This window comes from Trichechus manatus, unplaced genomic scaffold (assembly GCF_000243295.1).
Source record: "Trichechus manatus latirostris isolate Lorelei unplaced genomic scaffold, TriManLat1.0 scaffold00108, whole genome shotgun sequence".
Classification (NCBI taxonomy): domain Eukaryota; kingdom Metazoa; phylum Chordata; class Mammalia; order Sirenia; family Trichechidae; genus Trichechus; species Trichechus manatus.
In genome coordinates this window covers 6,830,394-6,855,353 of record NW_004444044.1, presented here as the reverse complement: position 1 = coordinate 6,855,353, position 24,960 = coordinate 6,830,394, and the positions used below count along the sequence as shown (strand labels likewise).

General features: G+C 37.6%; 1 protein-coding gene across 6 annotated transcripts in view; it reads left to right on the top strand.

The window, feature by feature from the left end:
- Positions 1-24,960, top strand: part of STAP1 (signal transducing adaptor family member 1) — an 82,635-nt gene that overhangs the window by 21,422 nt on the left and 36,253 nt on the right. For 3 of the 6 annotated variants that reach the window (XM_023737804.1, XM_023737803.1, XM_023737802.1), the window contains 4 exons: positions 3,697-3,869; positions 5,510-5,638; positions 11,559-11,619; positions 21,650-21,746. In XM_023737804.1, the coding sequence (XP_023593572.1) occupies positions 3,697-3,869; positions 5,510-5,638; positions 11,559-11,619; positions 21,650-21,746 (460 nt within the window). Of the gene's footprint in view, positions 1-3,696; positions 3,870-5,509; positions 5,639-11,558; positions 11,620-12,460; positions 12,508-21,649; positions 21,747-24,960 lie in introns of those variants that run through there. The other 3 variants (XM_023737806.1, XM_023737805.1, XM_023737807.1) reach the window with 2 other exon arrangements.

Genomic DNA, 24,960 nt, shown 5'->3' with positions numbered 1-24,960 from the left:
GACCAATAAGTTTGGTCTTTTTTTTGTGAATTTGAATTTTGTTCTACATATTTCTCCTGCTCTGTCCTGGATCCTCTATTGTGATCCATGTCAGAGTGGTCAGTGGTGGTAGCCAGGCACCATTTAGTTCTTCTGGGTTCAGGTTGGTGGAGACTGTGGTTCATGTGTTCCATTAGTCCTTTGGACTAATATTTTCCTGTGTCTTTGGTTTTCTTCATTCTCCTTTGCTCCGTGTGGGATGGGACCGATAGATGTATCTTAGACGGCTGCTCACAAGCTTTTAAGACTCCAGATGCTATTCACCAAGGTAGGATGGAGAACATTTTCTTTATGAACTATGTTATGCCAATTGACCTAGATGTCCCCTGGGACCATGGTCCCCAACCCTCAGACCCAGTAGCTTGACCCAATCACATGAACTTCGGCCCTCTGTCGAAGATCAGGTGTCCACTGATGGATGGATTTATTTCTAGGATCTCAATTCTGTTCCATTGGTCTATGTGTCTGTCATTGTACCAGTACCAGGCCATTTTGACTACCGTTGCTGTATAGTAGGTTCTGAGATCGGGTTGTGTGAGGCCTCCTACTTTGTTCTTCTTTCTCAGTAATGTTTTACTTATCTGGGGGCTCTTTCCTTTCCATGTAAAATTGGTGATTAGTTTTTTCATGACGTTAAAGAATGCTGTTGGAATTTGGATTGGGATTGCATTGTACTATAGATTGCTTTGGGTAGTTTTGACATTTTCACAATGTTAAGTCTTCCTGTCCATGAGCACGGTATGTCTTTCCATTTATGAGGATCTCTTTTGATTTCTTGCAGTAGTGTTCCGTAGTTTTCTTTGTATAAGTCTTTTACGTCCCTAGTTAGGTTTATTCCTAAGTATTTTATCTTTTGGGGAGCTATTGTAAATGGCATTATTTTCGTGATTTCCTTTTTGGAGTTCTCTTTGTTAGTGTAGAGGAATTCGACTGATTTTTGTATGTTGATCTTGTACCCTGATACTTTGCTGAATCGTATTAGTAACAGTAGCTTTCTTGTGGATTCTATGGGATTTTCTATGTATAGGATCATATTGCCTGTGAACAGGGATAGTTTTACTTCTTCCTTTTCAATTTGGATGCGCTTTATTTCTTTTCTTGCTTTATTGCTCTAGCTAGGACTTTCAGTACAATGTTGAATAAGAGTGGTGATAAAGGGCTTCCTTGTCTCGTTCCTGTTCTTAGGGAGAATACTTCCAGTTTCTCTCCACTCAGAATAATGTTGGCTGTTTGTTTCGTGTATATGCCATAGTTATGTTGAGGAATTTCCCTTCTATTTCTATTTTGGTGAGAGTTTTTATCAGGAACAGGTGTTGAACTTTATCAAATGCCTTTTCTGTATCAATTGAGATGATCATGTGATTCTTTTCCTTTGTTTTATTTATGTAGTGGATTATGTTGACTGATTTTCTAATGTTGAACCATCCTCGCATACCTGGTATGAATCCCACTTGGTCATGATGTATTATGTTTTTGATGTGTTGTTGGATTCTATTGGCTAGAAATTTTGTTGAGAATTTTTACATGAACATTTATGAGGGATATTGGTCTGTAATTTTCTTTTTTAGTGGTGTCTTTGACTGACTTTGGTATCAGGGTTATGCTGGCTTCATAGAATGAATTCAGGAGTATTCCTTCCTTTTCTATATTCTGGAATAGTTTAAGTAGTATTGGTGTCAACTCTTTGAATGTTTGGTAGAATTCTCCAGTGAAACTGTCTGGTCTAGGGATTTTTTTGTTGTTGTTGTTGGTAATTTTTTTTAATGACCTCTTCAATTTCTTCTCTTTTATGAGTCTGTTCAGAATTTCTACTTCAGTTTGTGTTAGTTTAGGTAGGTAATATGTTTCTAGGAATTTGTCCATTTCCTCTAGGTTTTCAAATTTGTTGGAGTATAATTTTTCATAGTATTTTGTTATGATCCTTTTTATTTCACTTTGTTCTGTTGTAATGTCACCAATTTCATTTCTTATTTGGACTATTTACATCGTATCCTTTTTTCTTTTGGCAATGTGTGGCCAGTGGCTTGTTGATTTTATTGATCCTTTCTAAGAATCAGTTTCTAGTCTTGTTGATTGTTTCAATTGTTTTTCTGTTTTCTGTTTCATTTATTTCTGCTCTAATCTTTTTATTATTTCCTTTCTTCCTAGCAGCTGTGGGCTTCTTCTGCTGCTCTTTTTCTATTTGTTTGAGTTGTAGGGTTAAGGTATTGATTTTGGCCCTTCTTTTTTGATGTGTGCATTTATTCCTATAAATCGCCCTCTAAGCACTACTTTTGCTGTGACGTAAAGGTTTTGGTATGTAGTATTTTCATTCTCATTTGATTCTAGGAAATTTTTTATTTCATTTTTAATTTCTTCTATAGCCCAGTGGTTTTTAAGCACAGTATTGTTCATTTTCCAAGTATTTTATTTTTTCCCTTGTTCTTCCTGTTATTGATTTCTAATTTATAGCATTGTGGTCTGAGAAGATGCTTTGTATTATTTTGATATTTTTGAATTTATTGAGGCTTGCTTTGTGGCCTAAGATATGGTCAATTCTAGAGAATGATCCATGTATGTTGGAGAAGAATGTATAGTGCATTGCTGTTGGGTGGAGTGCTCTGTATGTGTCCAGGAGATCAAGTTGTTTGATTGTGTTATTTAGATCTTCTGTATCTTTTGTGGAGTTTCTTTCTAGTTGTTTTGTCCATCATCAAAAGAGGTATGTTACAATACTGGGGAAGCCAGCACAACTTGTCCAAGGCAAGGTCATGGAAACCCCATAGACACATCCAAACTCCCTGAGGGACTGAATTACTGGGTTGAGGGCTGTGGGGACTATGGTCTCAGGGAAAATCTAGCTCAATTGGCATAACATAGTTTATAAAGAAAATATTCTACATTCTACTTTGGTGAGTAGCACTGGGTAAGGATAAAGAGCATTATTTTATATTAAAATATACATTGATATATTCCTACTGCCATTGTGCTGATTCCAACTCGTACTGACTCTGTAGAACAGAGTAGACTTTGTTTTTGAATCACATAAATTTATGTTTGAGTCTTGGTTTCACAATTTACTAGCTTTATGACCCTGGACTTTTTATTTGATCTGAGACTTCTTTTTTCATTTGTAAAGTGGGAATAGCAATACCAATCTTGTAGCATAGCTGTGAGGATTTGAAATAACATATAAAATGCTGGGATGTAATAGGTAATTAATGAAGAATAGCTATTTCATTAGGAGTCTCTGGGTGGTACAAACAGTTAAGCGCTCAACTAGTAGCTGAAAGGTTGGCAGTTCGAACCCACCCAGAGGTGCCTTAAAATACAGGCCTGGTGATCTGTCACAGCCTTGAAAACCTGTGGAGCAGTTCTGCTCTACACATATGAGGTCACCAGGAGTTGGAATCGACTCAATGGCAACTAAGAACAATAACAGCAAGGTGAGGGTATATCTACGTTGGGAACAAACCAAAAGGAAGATTTCCTGTTCAGGTTTTAGTTGATTTAGAGGCAATTCTAAGACACTTACCCCAGACCAAGAACTCCAACTCGTGATTCTACCCATTCATCTCTGTAACTGAAGCTGCTTAGGGCCTGACCAGGCCCACCTTTGCTAAAATCTGCTAATTATTTTGCTCTTTCTTGGCTGGCTCTTCCTTTAATTGGTTTCAGCTGTCAGTTCCCCAACATGTGTCACTCCTACCTGGGCAAGTAATTAGACTGCATGAAGTCCTAGAGAGAGAAAAGAAAAGGAGGATTGAGACAGAGCGACTACCTAGTACATCTGTTGAAAAAGAGAAGGAAACAACTGAAGATTATGTGGATCTACTGAACCCTATGCCAGCGTAAGTCCACAATGAGTATAGTTTATTCATTAGATTGTTACATTCCAATTGTTAGTTATCCAAGGGAGTTAGCCACTTGAACTCATTAAAACAGGGACAATAACCTGTCTTGGGGATAAACTGCATATTTCTGAGTACATGCCACATTTCCTCTTCTATGTCATGATCAGCAAAACATATATTTGAACCAACTCTCTTACCACACAGGAAATCCCCTTCCACCCACACCTTTAGACCAAATAGATAGTCTTTCCAGAGCTCAAACCTAAAAAAAGACTATTACCAAGAAAAAAGGAAAAGATATTTTTCACTATACAGCTGTATGATTGACCATTTTTTCTATCAGAAAATTATAGCAAGTAATTTAAAATATCTAGAATGTTCTATTCAACCAACCAATTAACCAGTAGTAATTATTGAGCTTGCACTTTGAGGAAGACCCTGTGTATGCGTAACGTTGTATTAAAAAAAAAAAAAGCATAGAACATGCTGAATTCAGCAACATCCTATATATTGTTGAAAACTGTGACCAAGATAGGAAGCCCTTTTCTCCTGGAATCTTGGTTTCCTTGTCATTTGAAACTTGCCCTGGTACCGTCTTTGACGTCAGGTTCTGATACCTATTTTATTTGTATTAAAATCACAGAAACGTGCCAGCTGTCACTTTAAGCTAAAACCAGTGACAACTGATGGAGTGGTAGGTCACATAAACAGCTTCTTTTGCTTTTTTTTCTCAATAAAAAAGGAATATATATTAATTACAGATAAATAAAAAGAAGATTAAAATCATTCCCACTACTCAGAGGTAATTTCTGTTAACATTTTTGTGTATTCTGCTAGATTTCTTTCCTATGGCTATACATTTCAGTGATTATAATATATATCATAAAAATGGGAAGTGCTTCATTTTTTATTTTGCACATTAAAACACCAACAATGCCATAAGAAAGCCATATTATACAAAAGTAGTGGGTTCAGACATACTCTTATATATCAGTTTTTTAAAATAGAGACATAGAAGATAAACAATTATAGAGATGTTTTGTATCCCGGTAAAGAACCTACCAACAAATACTGAAAACTCTGAGACTGGGGATATATTGCTAATTCTTGTCTTAAATTTTCAAATGGTAATGGTGATTATATACTGATCAATAGAAATCTTTTCAAGTCCTCTTTGGTTAAAGGAAGAGGCTTTGGAGGGATGAGGGATGGAGGGCTTTAATCATTAGCATACTCATAGAGATGCAGACTTGGAATAGTTGTAATTACACGATTCTAACTGTAATAAGGACTCCCTGGTTGGCACAAACGTTCAAGGGCTCGACTACTAGCAAAAAGGCAGTCTGAACCAACCTAGAGGGTCCTGGAAGACAGGCCTGGTGATCTGCTTCCGAAAAATCACATCCATGAAAACTCTATGGAGCATAGTTCTACTCTGACATACATGGGGTCACCATGAGTTGGAATTGACTCAATGGCAACTAACAACAACAATTAAAATAAAGCTGGAAGATTTGAGAACAGTTAATAACTGCAAATCTCAAAGTTATTTTAGTAGCACTTTTTTGTGTAGTAGTTTTTCATCAGTTTAAAAAACAAGCAAACAAAATTCTGTTTTTTTTCTCTTACCTCTGTAGGTGTTTCTATACAGTGTCCCGGAAAGAAGCAACTGAGATGCTTGAGGAGAAACCTTCATGGGGAAATATGATCCTGAGGCCTGGTAGTGACAGTAGAAACTACTCCATCACTATCCGGCAGGAGACAGAGTATGTTTAATTAAAAAATTTATGGAATAGTTAAAAAGCATGATATGGCTTGGAAGACAAAATCACACAGATACAGGTCAGCACCTGCTATGTGTTTTGTTGGGGCTGAAAACATGAACACAAGGATAGGGAAAAAATGTCATAAAACAAAAACAAAAACCCGTATGCTGTCGAGTTGATTCCGATTCATAGCTACCCTATAGGACAGAGGAGAACTGCCGCACAGTGTTTCCAAGGAGTTGCTGGTGAATTCCAACTGCCGATCTTTTGGTTAGCAGCCAAGCTCTTAACCACTGTGCTACCAGGGCCAATAAACGATTATCTTTCATATAAAAGCATAAACAAAACTTTGATTCTTGAATTTGCTATTCTGTTAGGGTTTTTTTTTTTTGTTTTTTTGTAAGCACTCTCCCCATTTCTGTCCTGGGTTCCCCGTTTCCTTTCCTCCTAATTTTTTTTAACCCTCCTGCCTTCTCTTTGCTTTTGGGCAAATGTTGCCCTTTTGATCTCATATAATTGATTGTTCTAAGGAGCATGTTCCTCTCAGGTGTTATTGTTTATTTTATGGGCCTGTTTATGGTTTTGTTTTTTTGTTTTTTGTTTTAGCAATAACAGATGTTAAGTAACTTCAATGAAATTTGTTTTCCACACCTTTACGCAGTGATGTATGAATTCAGATATAAAGCTATTTTTTACAACAAATTTCCTGGTTTTGTTTTGTTTTTTGAAATTGTTATGACCAGGTAGCAAGCTTTCCACTTTGGAAAGCCAAAAAATCTATCAATACTGCTAGATTAAATGGAGACATTGACATTGACAATGAATAAGGCAGTAAAAAGAAAACAATAACTCATAGGACACAATTAAAATTATGACATTGTGACTACATTACAAGTATGAGCTATGGCACAGTAAGCTTCATTCACTTGCCAATTACTCTTTATAAACAGAGACTTGTCTTAATACAGTAGCCATGTGCACTGAACAGATGGCAAGAATGTTTGATGGTAAATCTGATCCAGAGAGAGAGAGAGGGAGAATCTTTATACAACGTATGTCTGTTTTAACTTAACTTTGTAGTTTTTTTATTTTTTCTGTTTTTTTATAAACATTTGGAGTTAATGGATTTTCAGCTAATATGGCAAAACATAATAGATTATCCAGTTACAACTTATTTGATTTGTAATTTAATTGGCTATCTTGACAAACTCAAAAGAAATGAAAGCTGTGACTGCCATTAAACGTCAGTGAGTTTAGAAGAACTCCCTGCAGAATGTGAATTTTTCTGTTTAGTATATCCTGGTCAAGGAACTTGTTCTCTTCAGGGTTATCGTAGGGGAAAAAAACATCACAAACTTTGGCAAAGCGAAAAGAAAGTTTTATTCGGCATATATTCAAAAAGGCAAAAGTGGGAAACGGACTACTATGCCGCCAGAGCCATGTCTGCTTGAGTCCAAGAAAATATTACAGAACAGACAAAAGTGGGAAAACGGACAAGCATGCTGCTAGCGCCATGTCTGCCCGAGTCCAAAGAATATTACAGAATAGGCAAGAATGGGAAAACGGACAGGCATGCTGCCACAGCCATGTCTGCCTGAGTCCAAAGACTATTGTAGAGTCATTAGTACATATTAACATTACAAATGGGCAAAAACATTGAAAGCTTCACCTTTTACAGATTGGCTAGAAACTGTGATCCTACATTTTGAATCGTCTTTCTTAACAATCTTTGGTACAGGATTCAGCAACAAGAGTCAGGAGGGTCTTCACTGGTTCAACAAATTTCTACTTACTAAACGCTAATAGAAAAAGACAAGAGTGGAAAGTCTTTTGTGTTCTGTTTGATTGGCTTTATGTGAAAGTTTCCCTAAAAGATATTTTCCAAGATTGTCTTAGCTATTGTCTTTATACCTCAGGGCCCAGTTGATGTGTCCTTGTGACTCCTTGTAAGCCCAGTTCCAGCTGGGTCACATTCTCTATGCTCAAGGAGAGGGAATAAATGATTCCAATATTATTTTCTAAATCAGGGTTTAGGAAATAAAATAGAGTTTCACATAAAATACAGAATGTCTTTAATGTTCTACTTCCACTTTAAAAACAAGAGGATATACAACTGAATAAAATTTTATCTAGCAGATATTTTAAAGAAACGTAATCTGCTTGAAAGTAAAATTAGATTACACAAAGATTGATTAGAAGTTTTCCTTCATGTCACTCCTTTCTTGGTCTGATTATTTGACCTATTCGCATGTGAACCCTGTGTTACCATTCCGCATGAAGAAAAACAAAATCTCAAGACCTAATAGCTCTTTAAAGACTATATTTTTCCTGAAAACAGTAGCCTGATCTCTTTTAAGGTGGTCTAAATTAGTGTAACTTTTGCATTGTATTTTCCATACAATTGAGCTGAGAAATACTACATTTTCTGCTGTGGATGTAGTTTTTAATCAAACACAATGAGTTTCTATACTTAGAATATGAATTTAACTTATGGTTTTTACTTATATTTGTATTGTATTTAAGTTATATTTACCCATGAGAAATAGTTTAGCAAAGGCGTTTATATTAAAGTTGTGAAATTCTAATTATAGTAAACTCACTTCCAATTTGAATTCATATAGAAAGCCATGATTTTGTATAGCTGATGGCCATAAAAATCTGTATTTTTTGGGAAAAACACTGATCCCCCTCCAAAAAGTTCATATTTAGAAAGCAAGGAGTGAGGTAGAATGGTCAAACTAGAGCATTCTAACACTGGAGTCAATATGTGCCTATTTAGGCTTTAGGGAATAGTTTCTACCTGGAAGTGGCTAAGAAGACTTTTAACTGTGATTGCACAAACTTTCCTTATGAGGCAGATATTTCTGATGTTAAGGATTGTTCCATGTGTTCTCTAATGCCTCAAAATACATCTCTTAGAATGCTGATTTTAATAACTTCTGTTTGACAGATAACTTATTTTTAAAGGACAGCATTTGTATAGATGATTAGAATTTTAGCTTGTTAGACTGTAGAACTTACTGTAAAGAATTTGGCAGAAATCTAGACTACTAGGAAGCCCCTGGGATCCCTGGTGGCACAGTGGTTAAGAGCTAAGGCTGCTAACCAAAAGGTCAGCAGTTCAAATCCACTAGCCACTCCCTGGAAACCTTATGGGGCAGCTCTGCTCTGTCCTATAGGGTTGCTATGAGTCGGAATTGACTTAACGTCAACAGGATTTTTTTTTAGGAAGCACCTGTGTTACCCACAAGACCAATTCATTCTCTTAAGGTTATAGGAGAAACGTTCAGTTATACAAGTTAGACAAGGGTGTCTGGTAAAAAACCAGCTGAAAAGGACAAGTTGGTTTACAAAGCAGAACTTGAAAGTAAAATTATCTCCATCTGTTAACAGATCAGCTATGGGAGGGAAGACTGTAATTCTTAGGAAGAAGCAAAAGTCATTCAATGTCAAATTGACAGGTGACTCCTCTTGATGTAAAATATCATCCACCTTAACTCAGTGGTGTGTGAATTCATAACATATAAAGCTATTACAGCAAACTTCCTGGTTTTGTTTTGTTTTCTGGAAATTGAATTGTTATGACCAGGTGGCAAACTTTCCACTTTGGAAAGCCATTAGCTGAAAAAGCAGTTAAAAGTACTTACCCAAACTCATTTCTTTGCAAAACTCTGGATCAGAGGTTAAGAACAAGAACTTACAACCATATTCATGGCCATATATATATATATATATATAAAATATATATATACACACACACATATATATGTATGTGTATATTTTAAGACATGTTACTTTTCTGAGGTCATAGGAAAATATATAGCAAATTTTATCAATCTTGTTTTTTTCTTCTCCTTTTATTCTTTTGGAAAAACAAAACAAAATATCAAAGAAAAACATAAGATCTAAAATGAGTCAAAGCCTAAGCAACTTTAATGAAATTTAGTTTCCACCTCATTTTCTGGTTTACAACTTAGTCTTACTAGTCAAAAGTTCCAAGAGACACTGTTGATCTTTGCTACTTTTCCTCCCACAACTTTGTCATGAATAATGATGATGGTGATGATATGATGGCTATTACTAACAACAACAATCACTGTCCCCATTTATGGAGTATCATTTGTAGGCACTGTGTTAAGTGCTTGACAAATACTTACGTTAGGCACAATAAAAACTTTAAGATAGTATTTTCCATATTTCACAAATGAAGACGCTGAGATTCACAGAAATTACTAAATTAAAACAATAAATTTAAAAAGCAGTAAAAAAAAAAAAAATTATAATTTACTGAGAGCTTAAATGTGCCAGAAACTATATCTACAGCTTTACAAACATTAACTCACAATAACTCTGTGAGGCAGGCATTACCTCCCCCATGTTATAGATGAAGAAACAGAGGTTCACACAACAGAACTAGAGTTTGAATCTAGATTTTTCTAGTTACAAAGGCCAAACCCTTCAAGTTTCCTATTAGTCTTCTAAGGAGTAGTAATAGTTTATGTCATAAAAATACAGAAATTCTAACTACAATTTGCGAGCATTTTCCAAAGTTTAACTGTGAATATGAAAATCTTTTCATGGTAGAAGTAGAGCATAAAGACAGAGCCTGAAAGATGATACTTATACATCTCCTCTGTCCAAAAATATTTCCATCACTAGTCTGTAACTGATTCCTTATGGTTCGGCATTAATGAATACTTTTCTCTGGGTGCGGGGAGTAGGTAGGTTAAGCATTATCCCATGTTTAGAAAGCGAAAGTCTAGAATAAGCCATTGAAATGCATTTATTAGCTATATTCCATTGTGATGTCAAACTGAGAGAAGATTTGGGGATTGTATTTGATGAGAAGAGAGTACCTTAAATAGAAGACTTCTGTGTAGTTCAGTCCTAGATGAATGTGGACTGGAAATGGAGAGCAGTTTTGAAAAAGAAGGTGGAAAGGCCCTGTTAGACAACTTAAACCAGACAGGCAATTTTGTTTTAGACAGTTGTTGAATTAGTTTCTCTTTCATGCAAATGACAGCATAATAAATATTAACTTTTCAACATTAGAAAAAATTTTGGTTCTAATACTCTTGCTATCTGAATTAAGGGATTTCAAGGCAAACATAATGTTGTTTGAAATGAATTGGCATGGACATTAACTTCTGCTGAGTATGCATTCACTTAGTTTCTATCAGATAGCACTACAAAATGGGTTCTGGATGTTTTTAAAATTGAGTTTCATAAAAATTTACTCTGTGCCTAATTCTGGAAAACAAAAATGAACAGAATGTGCTTCGTGTTTTCAAACAGTTCATAGTTAATAAAATACCATGTGTTTTTGTCGATGATGTTGTTAGTTGCCATCAGGTCAGCTCTGACTCATGGTGACTTTATGTGTAACAGAGCAATATGTTGCCCCATCCTGTGCCATCTTCATGATCGTACCATGTGTTTAGGTAGTAATAATTTAGAGTTCTACATGACTACAAATGAGAAAGATATTAAGATTCATCTACTGTACTTATTATACTTTCATCTGCATTTTTATATATTACCTCACACTCAGGAATTTTCATATTTCTAAGTTAGCCCTGAAAGGTGACAGAAATCCATGGTGGTATATAAGCTAGTATGAAGAACATCCATTGAGGCTTTTTTGATTGGCCTAGTGATGAAGTGAAGTAGAAAGTAATTTTCTTACATTAATTCTTTTCATTCTCTTTTAATATAGAGAACACATATTTGATTTGTATATGCCTACATAGGAATGGTGAACAAGGTAAATAAAAAAACAAAAACTACCAAAACTTTTTTGCCAAACCAGTCATGGGAACATAGGTTTACTCTACAGGTGACATTTTATACTTATTTTGGCACTGACCTAATAGTACAATTAAATGGAAACTAACCATTTGTTTCATTTTTTGCATGCAAGAATCAAGCACTACAAAGTGACGAGCATAGGAAAAAACTACACTATCGAACTGGAAAAACCTGTAAGTAGATATTTCTTTGTTATTGATTAAGTTTCTCCTGATTCCTACCAAATCTGCCTTATAGAATCCAAAGAAAGGTGGAGAAACAGATTTCTTTCCTAGGAATGTAGTGCTGATGAAAAACAGCCATGTTAAGGAGATATCCAGGGTGAGAAGTGAGATATAAGAACAGCCAGATGAAGCAGAATAAAAGATAATCTGCTTCCAACCATTCTTTCTCTTCAAGTCTTTATCAATATAATTGCCTCAGGGAAAGAAAAATATTTTTGTTAAAAATATTTTACATCCTCTGGTTATAAGTATTTAAAGGTGCTTAGTTCTAATGGGCAAAAATTCTGTGAATGCCTAGTCCTCCAACACCCAACATGAAAAAGTTCAGAAATCCCCTCTTAATAGCAATATAACAGTGAAGAAAGAGGGGTTGTCTGCAACCCCTCTCCTACCTCAGCTGACTTATCATGGAGCTAATGATATACAGGCATACCTTGGAGATACTGAGGGTTTGGTTCCAGATCACTGCAATAGAGTGAATACTGTAATACAGAGTCACATGAATTTTTTGGTTTCCCAGTGCATATAAAAGTTATGTTTACACTATACTGTAGTCTATTAAGTGTATGTTGTGGATTGAATTGTGTCTTCCCAAAATGTGTGTCAACTTGGTTAGGCCATGATTCCCAGTATTGTGTGGTTGTCCATGATTTTGTGATCTGATGTGATTATCCTGTGTTGTAAATCCTAACTCTATGATGTTAATGAGGCAGGAACAGAGGCAGTTATGTTAATGAGGCAGAACACAATCTACAGGATTAGTTTATATCTTGAGTCAATCTCTTTTGAGATATAAAAGAGTATCCAGAAGAGAAGAGAAAGTCCTCATTACTACCAAGCAAGAAGAACCAGGAGCGGAGCACGTCCTTTGGACCTAGGGTCCCTGTGCTGAGAAGCTCTTAGGAAGGTTGATGACAAAAGACCTTCCCCCAGAGCCAACAGAGAGAGAAAACCTTTCCCTGGAGCTGCCCTGAACTCGGACTTCTACCCTCCTAAACTGTGAGAGAATAGACTTCTGTTTGTTAAAGCCATCCACTTGTGGTATTTCTGTTACAGCAGCATTAGGTAACTGAGACCATGTGCAATGGCATTATGCCTAAAAAACAATGTACATAAATTAAAAAATACTTTATTGCTAAAAAATGTTAACCATCATCTAATCCTTCAGCGAGCTGTAATCTTTTGGCTGGTAGAGTGTCTTGCCTCAATGTCGATGGCTGTTGACTGATCTGGGTGGTGGCTGCTAAAGGTTGGGGTGGCTGTGGTAGTTTCTTAAAATAAGACAACAACGAAATCTCCTGCATTGATTGACTCTTCCTTTCACAAAAGACGTCTCTGTAGCATGTGATGTTGTTTGATAGCATTTTATCCACAGTAGAATTTGTGGGTAAAATGCTATCAAACAGAATTTCAAAATTGGAGTCAATCCTCTCAAACTCGGCTGCTGCTTTATCATCTAAGTTTATGGAATATTCTAAATCCTTTGTTGTCTTTCAATATTCACAGCATTTTCACCAGAAGTAGCTTCCATCTCAAGAAACCACTTACTTTGCTCATCCATAAGAAGCAACTCCTCATCCGTTAAAGTTTGATCATGAGATTGTAGCGGTTCAGTCACAACTTCAGGCTCCACTTCTAATTCTAGTTCTGTTGCTATTTCCACCACATCTGCAGTTACTTCCCCCACTAAAGTCTTGAATCCCTCAAAGTCATCCATGATGGTTGGAATCAACTTCTTTCAAAACCTTTTTAAACCCTTTTTAATGTTGTTATTTTGACCTCCTCCAATGAATCATGAATGTTCTTAATGGCATCTACAATTGTGAATCCTTTCCAGAAGGTTTACAATTTACTTTACCCAGATTCATCAGAGGAATCACGTCTATGGCAGCTATAGTCTTATGAAATGTATTTCTCAAATAATAAGGCTTGAAAGTCAAAATTGCTCCTTGATCCATAGATGCACAATGGATGTTGTGTTAGCAGACATGGAAACACTAATCTTGTACATCTCCATCTGAGTTCTTGGGTGACCAGGTGCATTGTCAATGAGCAGTAATATTTTGAAAGGAATCTTTTTTTCTGAGCAGTAGGTCTCAACAGTGGGCTTAAAATATTCAGTAAACCATGTTGTAAATAGATGTGCTCTCATCTAGGCTTTATAGTTCCATTTATAGAGCACAGGCAGAGTAGATTTAGCATAATTCTTAAGGGCCCTAGGATTTTCGGAATGCTAAATGAGCATTGGCTTCAACTTAAAGTCTCCAGCTGCATTAGCCCCTAATAAAAGAGTCAGCCTGGACTTTGAAGCTTTGAAGCCAGGCATTGACTTCTCCTCTCTAGCTATGAAAGTCCCAGATGGCACCTTCTTCCAATATAAGGCTGTTTCATCTACATTGAAAAGCTGTTGTTTAGTGTAGCCACTTTCATCAATTATCTTAGCTAGGTCTTCTGTATAACTTGCTGCTTCACCTTGCACTTTCATGTTACGGAGTCGGCTTTTTTCCCCAAACCTCATGAAACAACCTCTGCAAGCTTCAAGCTTTTCTTCTGCAGCTTCTTCATCTCATTCAGTCTTCATGGAATTGAAGAGAGATAGGGCCTTGGATTAGGCTTTGACTTAAGGGAATGTTGTGGTTAGTTTGATCTTCTATCCAGACCACTAAAACTTTCTCCTTATCAGCAATAAGGCTGTTTTGCTTTCTTATCATTCATGTGTTCACTGGAGTAGCAATTTTAATTTCCTTCAAGAACTTTTCCTTTGCACTCACAACATAGCTAACTGTTTGGTGCAAGAGGCCTAGCTTCCAGGCTGTCTCGGCTTTCGATACACCTTCCTCACTAAGCTTAATCATTTCTAGCTTTTGATTAAAAGTGAGAGATTTGCAGCTCTTCCTTAAACATTTAGAGGCCATTGTAGGGCTATTAATTGGCGTAATTTCAATATTGTTGTGTCTCAGGTATTAGGGAAGCCTGAAGAGAGGGTGAGAGGTAGATGAACGACTCGGTCGATGGAGCTGTCAGAACACACGTTTATCGATTAAGTTCATTGTCTTACATGGGCGCAGTTCGTGGTGCCCCAAAACAATTACGACAGTGACATCAAAGATCACTGATTCACAGATCACCATAAAAGATATAATAATAATGAAAAAGCTTGCAATATTGTGAGAATTACCAAAATGTGACACAGAGACATGAAGTGAGCGCATGCTGTTGGATAAATGGTGCCAATAGACTTGCTCGAGGCAGGGTAGCCACAAACCTTCAATTTGCAAAAAACGTAGTATCTGCAAAGCACAATAAAGCAAAGTGCAACAAAACGAGGTATACCTGTAATATCATAACCATCAGATACTGTGTTTGGCACAGAGCTAAGTGCTTTACATATATCACCTATTTTAATCCTTATCATCACCCTGAGGTAGATATTGTTATTACCTAGGTGAGAAAACTGGTATTATACTGGTCTCAGCTAATGAGCATGTGGTGATGTAGCCTAAGTTCCAGGATGCTGAAAAAGGGGAATATAGTTATGTGATCCTAGACTGTGGTGTTGGGGACATGTGGCCAGGAAAGCTGTCTCTGATACCACTTCAATGCGACTGATGAGTCTTAAAGGTATTTATAATTTCTCTAAAACTGAGCTGCTGGTTTCTCTGCCTTTCTAGACTCATTGTTTTGATAAAATTGAAGAAAGGACAGTATAACTAGATTTCTTATGCTTTGACCATAACCCTTAGAGTGCATAAGTGACTTCTGCCAAGAGCAAGGCAGCTGCTAATTCATACACTTCACTTACACTTTTGTCATAAATGCCTCCCAGAGCTTTTTTTTTTTTGTCATATCCATGCCTGACTAGGCTTCTTCAAAAATTTGAATAAAGGAGGCAGAGAACTACTAATAAAGGATAATCCAGATATTCAGTAACCAAAGGCAATGGTCAGAGAAGAAGGTGCCACTGCAACTGGTGAGCTGGGGCTCAATTATCTGTTGTTATAGCCTATATAGTCCACAGTGTAAGGAAGGCTAAAAGCCTGGATTATCCTTTCAACTTTCATCCTCCCCAACCCTATATCATAACCAAGGTATCCTTTTGTGAATTCTTTTTTATTTTCAAGGTAACTCTGGATATTCAGGTTTAACCTGAATTCATTTTATAAAAATATTGGTTTAGGGGTGGTGGCACATTTAGTTACTCCAATTCAAGCGAAGTATCCTGTTACAATGAGACATTAAAATAGTTACATTCTCTGGCTTTAAGGTTCCTTGGTGTTAAGATGAAGAAACCAGCTATGAGTAAGAAGCAAAAATGAACTTAAAAGAACACAAAAAGCACACAAAATGACTGGAAGACTAGAAAACCTTCAGGGAGTAGAAAGCAGTTACTTGTACTAAGAACCATCTGATTAGGAAGTTGCTATCTTTCCTTGTTCCTTTACTTAAGATTCAAACTTCAGGATGGGAGCATTTCCTGGCCTAGCTTGAGTAACAATCTAATTCCTTAGCTGGATAGAGAGCAGTGTACCTAATTATTGCTTACCAGACTGTATCCAATGTTGTTGTTGTTGTTGTTGTTGTTGTTGTTGTTGTTGTTGTTGTTAGGGGTCGTCGAGCCGGTTCTGACTCAATGTGTACATCTGTTTTAATCCTTATCATCACCCTGAGGTGATAACGTGTAGTTACCCTGTGTACAACAGAACGAAACACTGCCCAATCCTGCGCCGTCCTCACAATTGTTGCCATGCTTGAGCCCATTGTTGCAGCGACTGTGTCAATCCATCTCGTTGAGGGTCTTCCTCTTTTTTGCTGACCCCCTACTTTACCAGGCATGATGTCCTTCTCCAGGGACTGGTTCCTACTGATAACATGTCCAAAGTATGTGAGACGTAGTCTCACCATCCTGGCTTCTAAGGAGCATTCTGGTTGTACTTCTTCCAAGACAGATTTGTTCATTCTTCTGGCAGTCCATGATATATTCAATATTCTTCACCAACACTACAATTGAAAGGCATCAATTCTTCTTTGGTCTTCCTTATTTGTTGTCCAGCTTTTGCATGCATATGAGGCGATTGAAAACACCATGGCTTGGGTCAGGCGCACCTTAGTCTTCAAAGTGACATCTTTGCTTTTTAACACTTCAAAGAGGTCTTTTGCAGTAGATTTGCCCAATGCAATGCATCTTTTGATTTCCTGACTGCTGCTTCCATGGGTGTTGATTGAGGATCCAAGTAAAATGAAATCCTTGACAACTTCAATCTTTTCTCTGTTTATCATGATGTTGCTTATTGGTCCAGTTGTGAGGATTTTTGTTTTCTTTATGTTGAGGTGTAATCCATACTGAAGGCTGTAGTCTTTGATCTTTATCAGTAAGTGCTTCAAGTCCTCTTCACTTTCAGCAAGCAAGGCTGTGTCATCTGCATAACAGATTGTTAATGAGTCTTCCTCCAATCCTGACGCCCCTTTCTTTTTCATATAGTCCAGCTTCTCAGATTATTTGCTCAGCATACAGATTGAACAGGTATGGTGAAAGGATGCAACCCTGGCGCACACCTTTCCTGACTTTAAACCACGCTGTATCCCCTTGTTTTGTCCGAACAACTGCCTCTTGATCTGTGTACAGTTTCCTCATGGGCACAATTAAGTGTTCTGGAATTCCCATTCTTCACAATGTTATCCATAATTTGTTATGATCCACACAGTCGAATGCCTTTGCATAGTCAATAAAACAGAGGTAAACATCTTTCTGGTATTTTCTGCTTTCAGCCAGGATCCATCCGACATCAGCTATAATATCCCTGGTTTGAGTCCTCTTCTGAATCCGGCTTGAATTCCTGGCAGTTCCCTGTTGATCTGCTTTTGAATGATCTTCAGTAAAATTTTACTTGCATGTGATATTCTTCGATAATTTCCACATTTGGTTGGATCACCTTTCTTGGGAATAGGGATAAATATGGATCTCTTCCAGTCGGTTGGCCAGGTAGCTCTCTTCCAAATTTCTTGGCATAGACGAGTGAGCACTTCCAGTGCTGCATCCATTTGTTGAAACATCTCAACTGGTATTCCGTCAATTCCTAGAGCCTTGTTTTTCGCCAGAACCTTCAGTGCAGCTTGGACTTCTTCCTTCAGTACCGTCAGTTCCTGATCATATGCTACCTCCTGAAATGGTTGAACGTCAACCAATTCTTTTTGGTACAATGACCCAGTGTATTCTGTCCATCTTCTTTCCATGCTTCCTGGGTTGTTTAATATTTTCCCCACAGAATCCTTCAATATTGCAATTCGAGGCTTGAAATTTTTCTTGAGTTCTTTCAGCTTGAAAAATGCTGAGTGTGTTCTTCCCTTTTGTTTTTCTATCTCCTGCTCTTTGCCCATGTCATTATAATACTTTACTTCGTCTTCTCGAGCTGTCCTTTGAAATTTTCTGTTCAGCTCTTTTACTTCATCATTTCTTCCTTTCCTTTAGCTACTTGATGTTCAAGAGCAAGTTTCAGAGTCTCTTCTGCCATTCATTTTGGTCTTTTCTTTCCTTCCTGTCTTTTAAATGACCCCTTGCTTTCTTCATGCATGATGTGCTTGATGTCATTCCACAATGCATCTGGTCTTTGGTTACTAGGTTTCAACGCATCAAATCTGTTCTTGAGATGGTCTCTAAATTCAGGTGGGTTATACTCAAGGTTGTACTTTGGCTCTCGTGGACTTGTTTTAATTTTCTTCAGTTTCAGCTTGAACGTGCATATGAGCAATTGATGGTCTGTTCCACAGTCAGCCCCTGGCCTTGTTCTGACTGATGACATTGAGCTTTTCCATAGTCTCTTTCCAAAGATGTAGTGGATTTGATTCCTGTGTATTCCATCTGGTGAGGTCCATGTGTATAGTCACTGTTTATGTTGTTGAAAAAAGGTATTCGCAGTAAAGAAGTCATTAGTCTTGCAAAATTCTATCATTCACTCTCCTGTACCGTTTCTATCACCAAGGCCATATTTTCCAAATACTGATCCTTCTACTGTTTTCAACTTTCAAATTCCAATCACCAGTAATTATCAGTGCATCCCGATTGCATGTTTGATCAATTTCAGACTGCAGAAGGTGGTAAAAATCTTCAGTTTCTTCATCTTTGACCTTAGTGGTTGGTGTGTAAATAATAGTCGTATTAACTGCTCTTCCTTGTAGGTGTATGGATATTATCCTATCACTGACAGCGTTATACTTCAGGACAGATCTTGAAATGTTCTTTTTGACGATGAATGCAGCGCCATTCCTCTTCAAGTTGTAATTCCCGGCATAGTAGACCATATGATTGTCTGATTCAAAATGACCAATACCAGTCCATTTCAGCTTACTAATGCCTAGGATATTGATGTTCATGCATTCCATTTCATTTTTGACGATTTCCAATTTTCCTAGATTCATACTTCGTACATTCCATGTTCTGATTATTAATGGATGTTTGCAGCTGTTTCTTTTCATTTTGAGTCATGCCACATCAGCAAATGAAAGTCTCGAAAGCTTTACTCCTTCTTTGTCATTAAGGTCAACTCTACCTTGAGGAGGCAGCTCTTCCCTAGTTGTCTTTTGAGTGCCTTCCAACCTGAGGAGCTCATCTTCTGGCAGTATATCAGACAATGTTCCACTGCTATTCATAAGGATTTCACTAGCTAATGCTTTTCAGATGTAGACTGCCAGGTCCTTCTTCCTAGCCTGTCATAGTCTGGAAGCTCAACTGAAACCCATCCGCCATGGGTGACCCTTCTGGTATTTGAATACTGGTGGCTTACCTTCCAGCATCACAGCAACACACAAGTCCCCACAGTATGACAAACTGACAGACAAGTGGGGTAATTCCTTAACAGGAAATTGCATATGGTTAGAAAGGGAAATGAAACATTTGTGTAGGGTGTTAGGTTCTCCAGAAAAACAGACCAGTAAAATATACAGTTATATATGTACATATATACACAAACATATATGTTGTTGTGTGCCGTCAAGTCAATTATGAGTCTTAGCAACCCCATGTGACAGAGTAGAACTGTCCCATAGGGTATCTGAGGCTATAAACTTTACGAGAGCAGATTGTCAGGTCTTTTGTCCCATGGAGTGGTTGGTGGATTCAAACACTGACCTTTCAGTAGCAGCTGAGAGCTTAACCATTGTGTCATCAGTTCACCTTTTCAGACACACACACACACATGACACAGTGATTAAGAGCTCGGCTGCTAACCAAAAGGTTGGCAGCTCGAATCCACCAGCTGCTTCTTGGAAACCCTATGGGGCAGTTCTACTCTGTCCGATAGGGTTGCTATGAGTTGGAATTGACTCGATGGCGATGGCTATGTGTATAGCCATTATACAGAGAGAGAGACAGAGAGAAATAGATTTATCTATTTAAAGGAATTGATTAGCTCATGTGATTGTGAGGGTTGGCTAGTTCAAAATCTGTAATTTAGGAGACAGGCTGGAAACTCTGGCAGTCTGTGTCTAAAAAGGTGGTGGCTTGGGAACTCCAGCAACATAGCTATGTTACACTCTTGAGGCGGACTCTTTCTCCTTTGGGAAAACTTCAGTTTTTGCTTTAAGGCCTTTAACTGTTTGGATGAGGCCCATCCCATTACTGAGACTAATCTCCTTTAGTCAGCTGATTGTAAATATTAATCATATCTACAAAAGACCTTTACAGCAACATCTAGACTAGTGTTTGACCAAACAACTGGATGTCATAGCCTAATGAAGTTCACATATAAAATTAACCATCACAGGTAAGTAAAACCACAGTGTTTTAGTTATCTACTGCTGTCATAACAAAAAATACCACAAGTGGGTGGCTTTAAAGAATAAGAGCTTATTTTTCTAGGAATCTAGAAGTCTGAATTCAGGGTGTTGGCTCTAGGGGAAGGTCTTTGTTTCTGTCGTCACACAGTTTCTGTCTTGCCTCTGTGTGTCTTTCTGTTAGGTGCTGTCAGATTGGTTCCAACTCATAGTGACTCTATGTACAACAGAACAAAACACTGCCTGGTCGTGAGTCATCTTCACAATTGTTGCTTTGCTTAAGCCCACTGTTGCAGCCACTGTGTCAGTCCATCTCATTGAGGGTCTTACTCTCTTTCGATGACCCTCTTCTTTACCAAGTATGATGTCATTCTCCAGGGACTGGTCCTTCCTAATAACGTGTCCAAAGTATGTGAGACAAAGTCTCACCATCCATCCTTGTTTCTAAGGAGCATTCTGGTTGTACTTCTTCCAAGACAGATTGTTTGCTCTTCTGGCAGTCCATGGTATAGTCAATATTTTTCACCAACATCGTAATTGAAATGCATCGATTCTTTTTTGGTCCTGCTTTTGCATGCAGATGAGGTGACTGAAAATACCATGACTTGTGTCAGGTGCACCTTAGTCCTCAAAGCCACATGTTTGCTTTGTAATACTTTGAAGAGGTCTTTTATAGCAGATATTCTCAATTAAATATGTCATTTTATTTCCTTACTGCTGCTACCATGGGTATTGACTGTGGATCCAAGTAAAATGAAATCCTTTTGTCATGATGTTGCTTATCGGTCTAGTTGTGAGGATTTTTGTTTTATGTTGAGGTATAATTCATACTGAAGGCTGCAGTCTTTGATCTTCATCAGTAAGTGCTTCAAGTCCTGTGTTTGTGTCCCTTTTATAAGACACTACTCAGAAGAGATTATGTTTAGGACCCACTCTACTCTGGTATGACCTCATTAACATAACAAAAGAAAACCTCTGTTTCCAAACAGGATCACATTCATAGGTACAGGGTTTAAGACTTCAATATATACTTTTTGGGGGGACACAATTTAAAACACATAACCATTTAGTAAGCCATTTAAGTGAGGTATTGACACATTTATCTGGAGGTCAGGAAATACACAGTAATCACCATTAAATTTCATTTGAGCCTTCTCTCAGTCTCTTTTTAATAGATGACAATGAATCTTTTCTTTTCTTTTTTGTTATACAGGTGACACTCCCAAACCTTTTCAGTGTCATTGATTATTTTGTGAAGGAGACTCGAGGGAGTTTAAGGCCATTTATATATTCAACCGACGACAAAGTTGGTATGTTCATTTCATTGCTGTATTAAGTAAAACAATAAAAAAAACTTCTGCATATTATTTATAATACTAGCCAGCTACGAACTGTAGTTTAGCTTTTAATTTATCCATTTTGAAATCATTTTGTCACTGAGTGTCTGAAAATAAGGGAGTACTAATGTATCCTAAATTATATAGAACTGTTCTAGCTCTGACGCATATTATGACTAGAGATTTTATTCTATCAATCTACTTGCGTTTATCAAACAAGTTTAGAGATAAGAAAACCAAACACATATACCAATCCAAAAAAACAAACCTGTTGCTGTCAAGTCAATTCCGCCTCCTATCAACCCTATAGGGCAGAGTAGAACTGCCCCATAGAGTTTCCAAGGAGCACCTGGTGGATTTGAACTGCTGACTTTTTGGTTAGCAGCCATAGCTCTTAACCACTGCACCACCAGGGTCACAGAAACCAAATAGGGAATTTAAAGGAATGGTCTTGTCAGCGATGTCAAATGCGTCAGACAGGTTAAAATGGATTAAAGAGACACTATGGGAATCGGCCATTAAACAGTTAGATTACTTAAGAGAGTGGTTTTACTTCAGTATAAAGGCAGAAGTCAGATTGCGAGATAATAAGGGGTGGGTGGTGAGAAACTACAGATAAAGATAACAGTTAGGATTGCGTACAAAATTGGTGGGCTTTTTGTTCATAATTATTAAGAACTTCAAAACAGGTATAGCAAAACATTAATCAAAGGACAAAGTCCTGTGCAACTGCCAGGTCAGATAACCTTCAAACTGGTTGTGTTTGTAGTCCAGTCTTTGGCAAAGCAGGGAAGGCTGGATGTGGTAGTTTCTTTCCATCATTTAAAGCAACCTCTGGTGCACTTGATCATTTGACGAGCTATAAACGGGAGATTTAATAAAATGCTTCCAATTTATTTGGATTTCACAGTTATCCAAACAAGTCTGTGTTGCTACAGATTAAGAGAGAAACAACCTTATTTGGCTACCTGCCTCAGGGAGGTGGTGGTGCAGTGGTTAGGAGCTATGGCTGTTAACCAAAAGGTCTGAAGTTCAAATCCACTAGCTGCTGTTTGGAAACCCTATGGTGCTGTTCTATTCTGTCCTAGAGGGTTGCTGTGAGTTGAAATCGACTTAGTGCAATGGGTTTGATTTTTTTGGTATCAGGGACATATCTGGAAAATCTCATCAATTAGAAGGACAGCAAGTTTAAAAGTTCAAGTTCTTTGTAAAACATGGCTACTATTCTTTTGATGGCAAATAACTAAAAGAAAAAAAGAATCTCAGAGTCTGAGGAACTTTAGAAAATTATCCAATACAGTGTTTGTATGGCAATCAGTATAAAAAACATCTCTGAGATGTCCATTCAACCTGTTTGAACATTTCTAGTGATGGGGGTAGGGGTGGTTACTGGTATTTGAGGCAGCACATTTTACTTCCTGAAACTGTCTTTTAATTGCATTGTTTAAATTATTTACAATTAATTGTTTTATGGTTGGGTTAGGAGCCCTGGTGGTGCAGTAGTTAAGCTCTCAGCTGCTAGCCAAAAGGTCAGTAGTTCAAACCCAACAGCTGCTCTGCAGGACAAAGATGTGGCAGTCTGCTTCTATAAAGATTTACAGCCTTGGAAACCCTATGGGGTAGTCTACTCTGCCCTAAAGGTTTGCTATGAGTCGGAGTTGACTCAGCAACAGATTTAATTTTTGGATTTTTACAGTTGGTTTTATGTCTAACATTTTGTATTTGTCTTCTGTTATCATCAGTTACTTTGTTACCCCGTCCTATCCTTTTTTGGACAATCTTAATACTTTTTAGTATTCTATCTTAATTTACCTATTTAGAATATTGGCTATATGTCACCTCATGGAGCATAGTTTTAACTGCTTTAAAGTCTTTGATAATTCCAACTTCTTGGTTATCTTAGTGCTAGCATCTGTTGTCTTTTCTCTTGAGAATTGGTCACATTTTCCTGGTTCTTTGAATATTAATTTTGGATTGTATCCTGGACATTTTGTAATAAGCCTCTGGGTCCTGTTAACTTTTTTTTTTTTTAAGCTGGCAATCATCCTGATTAGGTTCAGATCCCAAGTTCTATCTCACTTTCTGTGAGAAGTGGTCCCAAGGTCATTTTTAAAGACTTTGTTGTGCTGCTTTGGGTTTGTCTCATGCATGTGTCTCTCAGAGATTAGTCTGGGACTTGGGCAGTGGTTTATATCTTAGTTCAGGTCTCAAAGTCTTTGCTATGTGCTTTGTATCTGTTATTTGCATTCTAGCTCAAGCCAGAACTTGCGTTGCTTCATACATAGAATTAGGGGATGCTCTTATCCAGCTCACTTCTTTCCAGGATTTCCCCACACTCCTCAGTTCCCAAGTGTCTTTGATCCTGGTTTCTGAGCTAGAAAGATGGGTTTCTGAAGAGTTGTATCCAATTGTGCTGCCATGCAGTTCTGTAAGGCTGGGGCTGCCCTTGGCACAAAGAAGTCAGAGAAAAAAGGAGACGGAGAGAGAAAACAAAAACACCAAAAAATATTGTGATTTCCTCTCCCTCCCACTTTCTTCAGACTACAGGGCTCCGCTTTTCCTAGCTCCTCTGGCCAGAAATATGGGTTTTCACTTGGGGTTTAGGTGTTCATGCTGCCACTGTTAAAGTGCACAGCTCCTTGACTTGGGGTCACCCTCAAGGGCAGAGATAGTAGAGAAAAAATAGAGAATAGAATAGCCCACCCTAGGAATATATCCTAGAGAAATAAGAGTCATCACTCGAATAGACATATGCACACCTATGTTCATGGCAGCATTGTTTGCAATAGCAAAATGATGGAAACAACCTAGATGCCCATCAACAGCTGTATGGATAAACAAACTATGGTACATACACACAGTGGAGTACTATGTGATGAGAAAGAACAATGATGAATCTGTGAAGCATCTCATAACATGGATGAAACTGGAGGACATTATGCTGAGTGAAATAGGTCACAATCACAAAAGGACAAATATTGTATGAGACCTTTATTGTAAAAACCCATGAAAAAGTCCACACACAAAATGTAACAATCTTCGCTGGTTACCAGGGATGGGAAGGGTGGCGGGAAATACTAAATAGGCAATAGATAAGTGGTATCTTGGGTGAAGGGTGAGACAGTACACAATACAGGGGAAACCAGCACGACTTGTACAAGGAAAGGTCATGGAAGCTCCATAGACA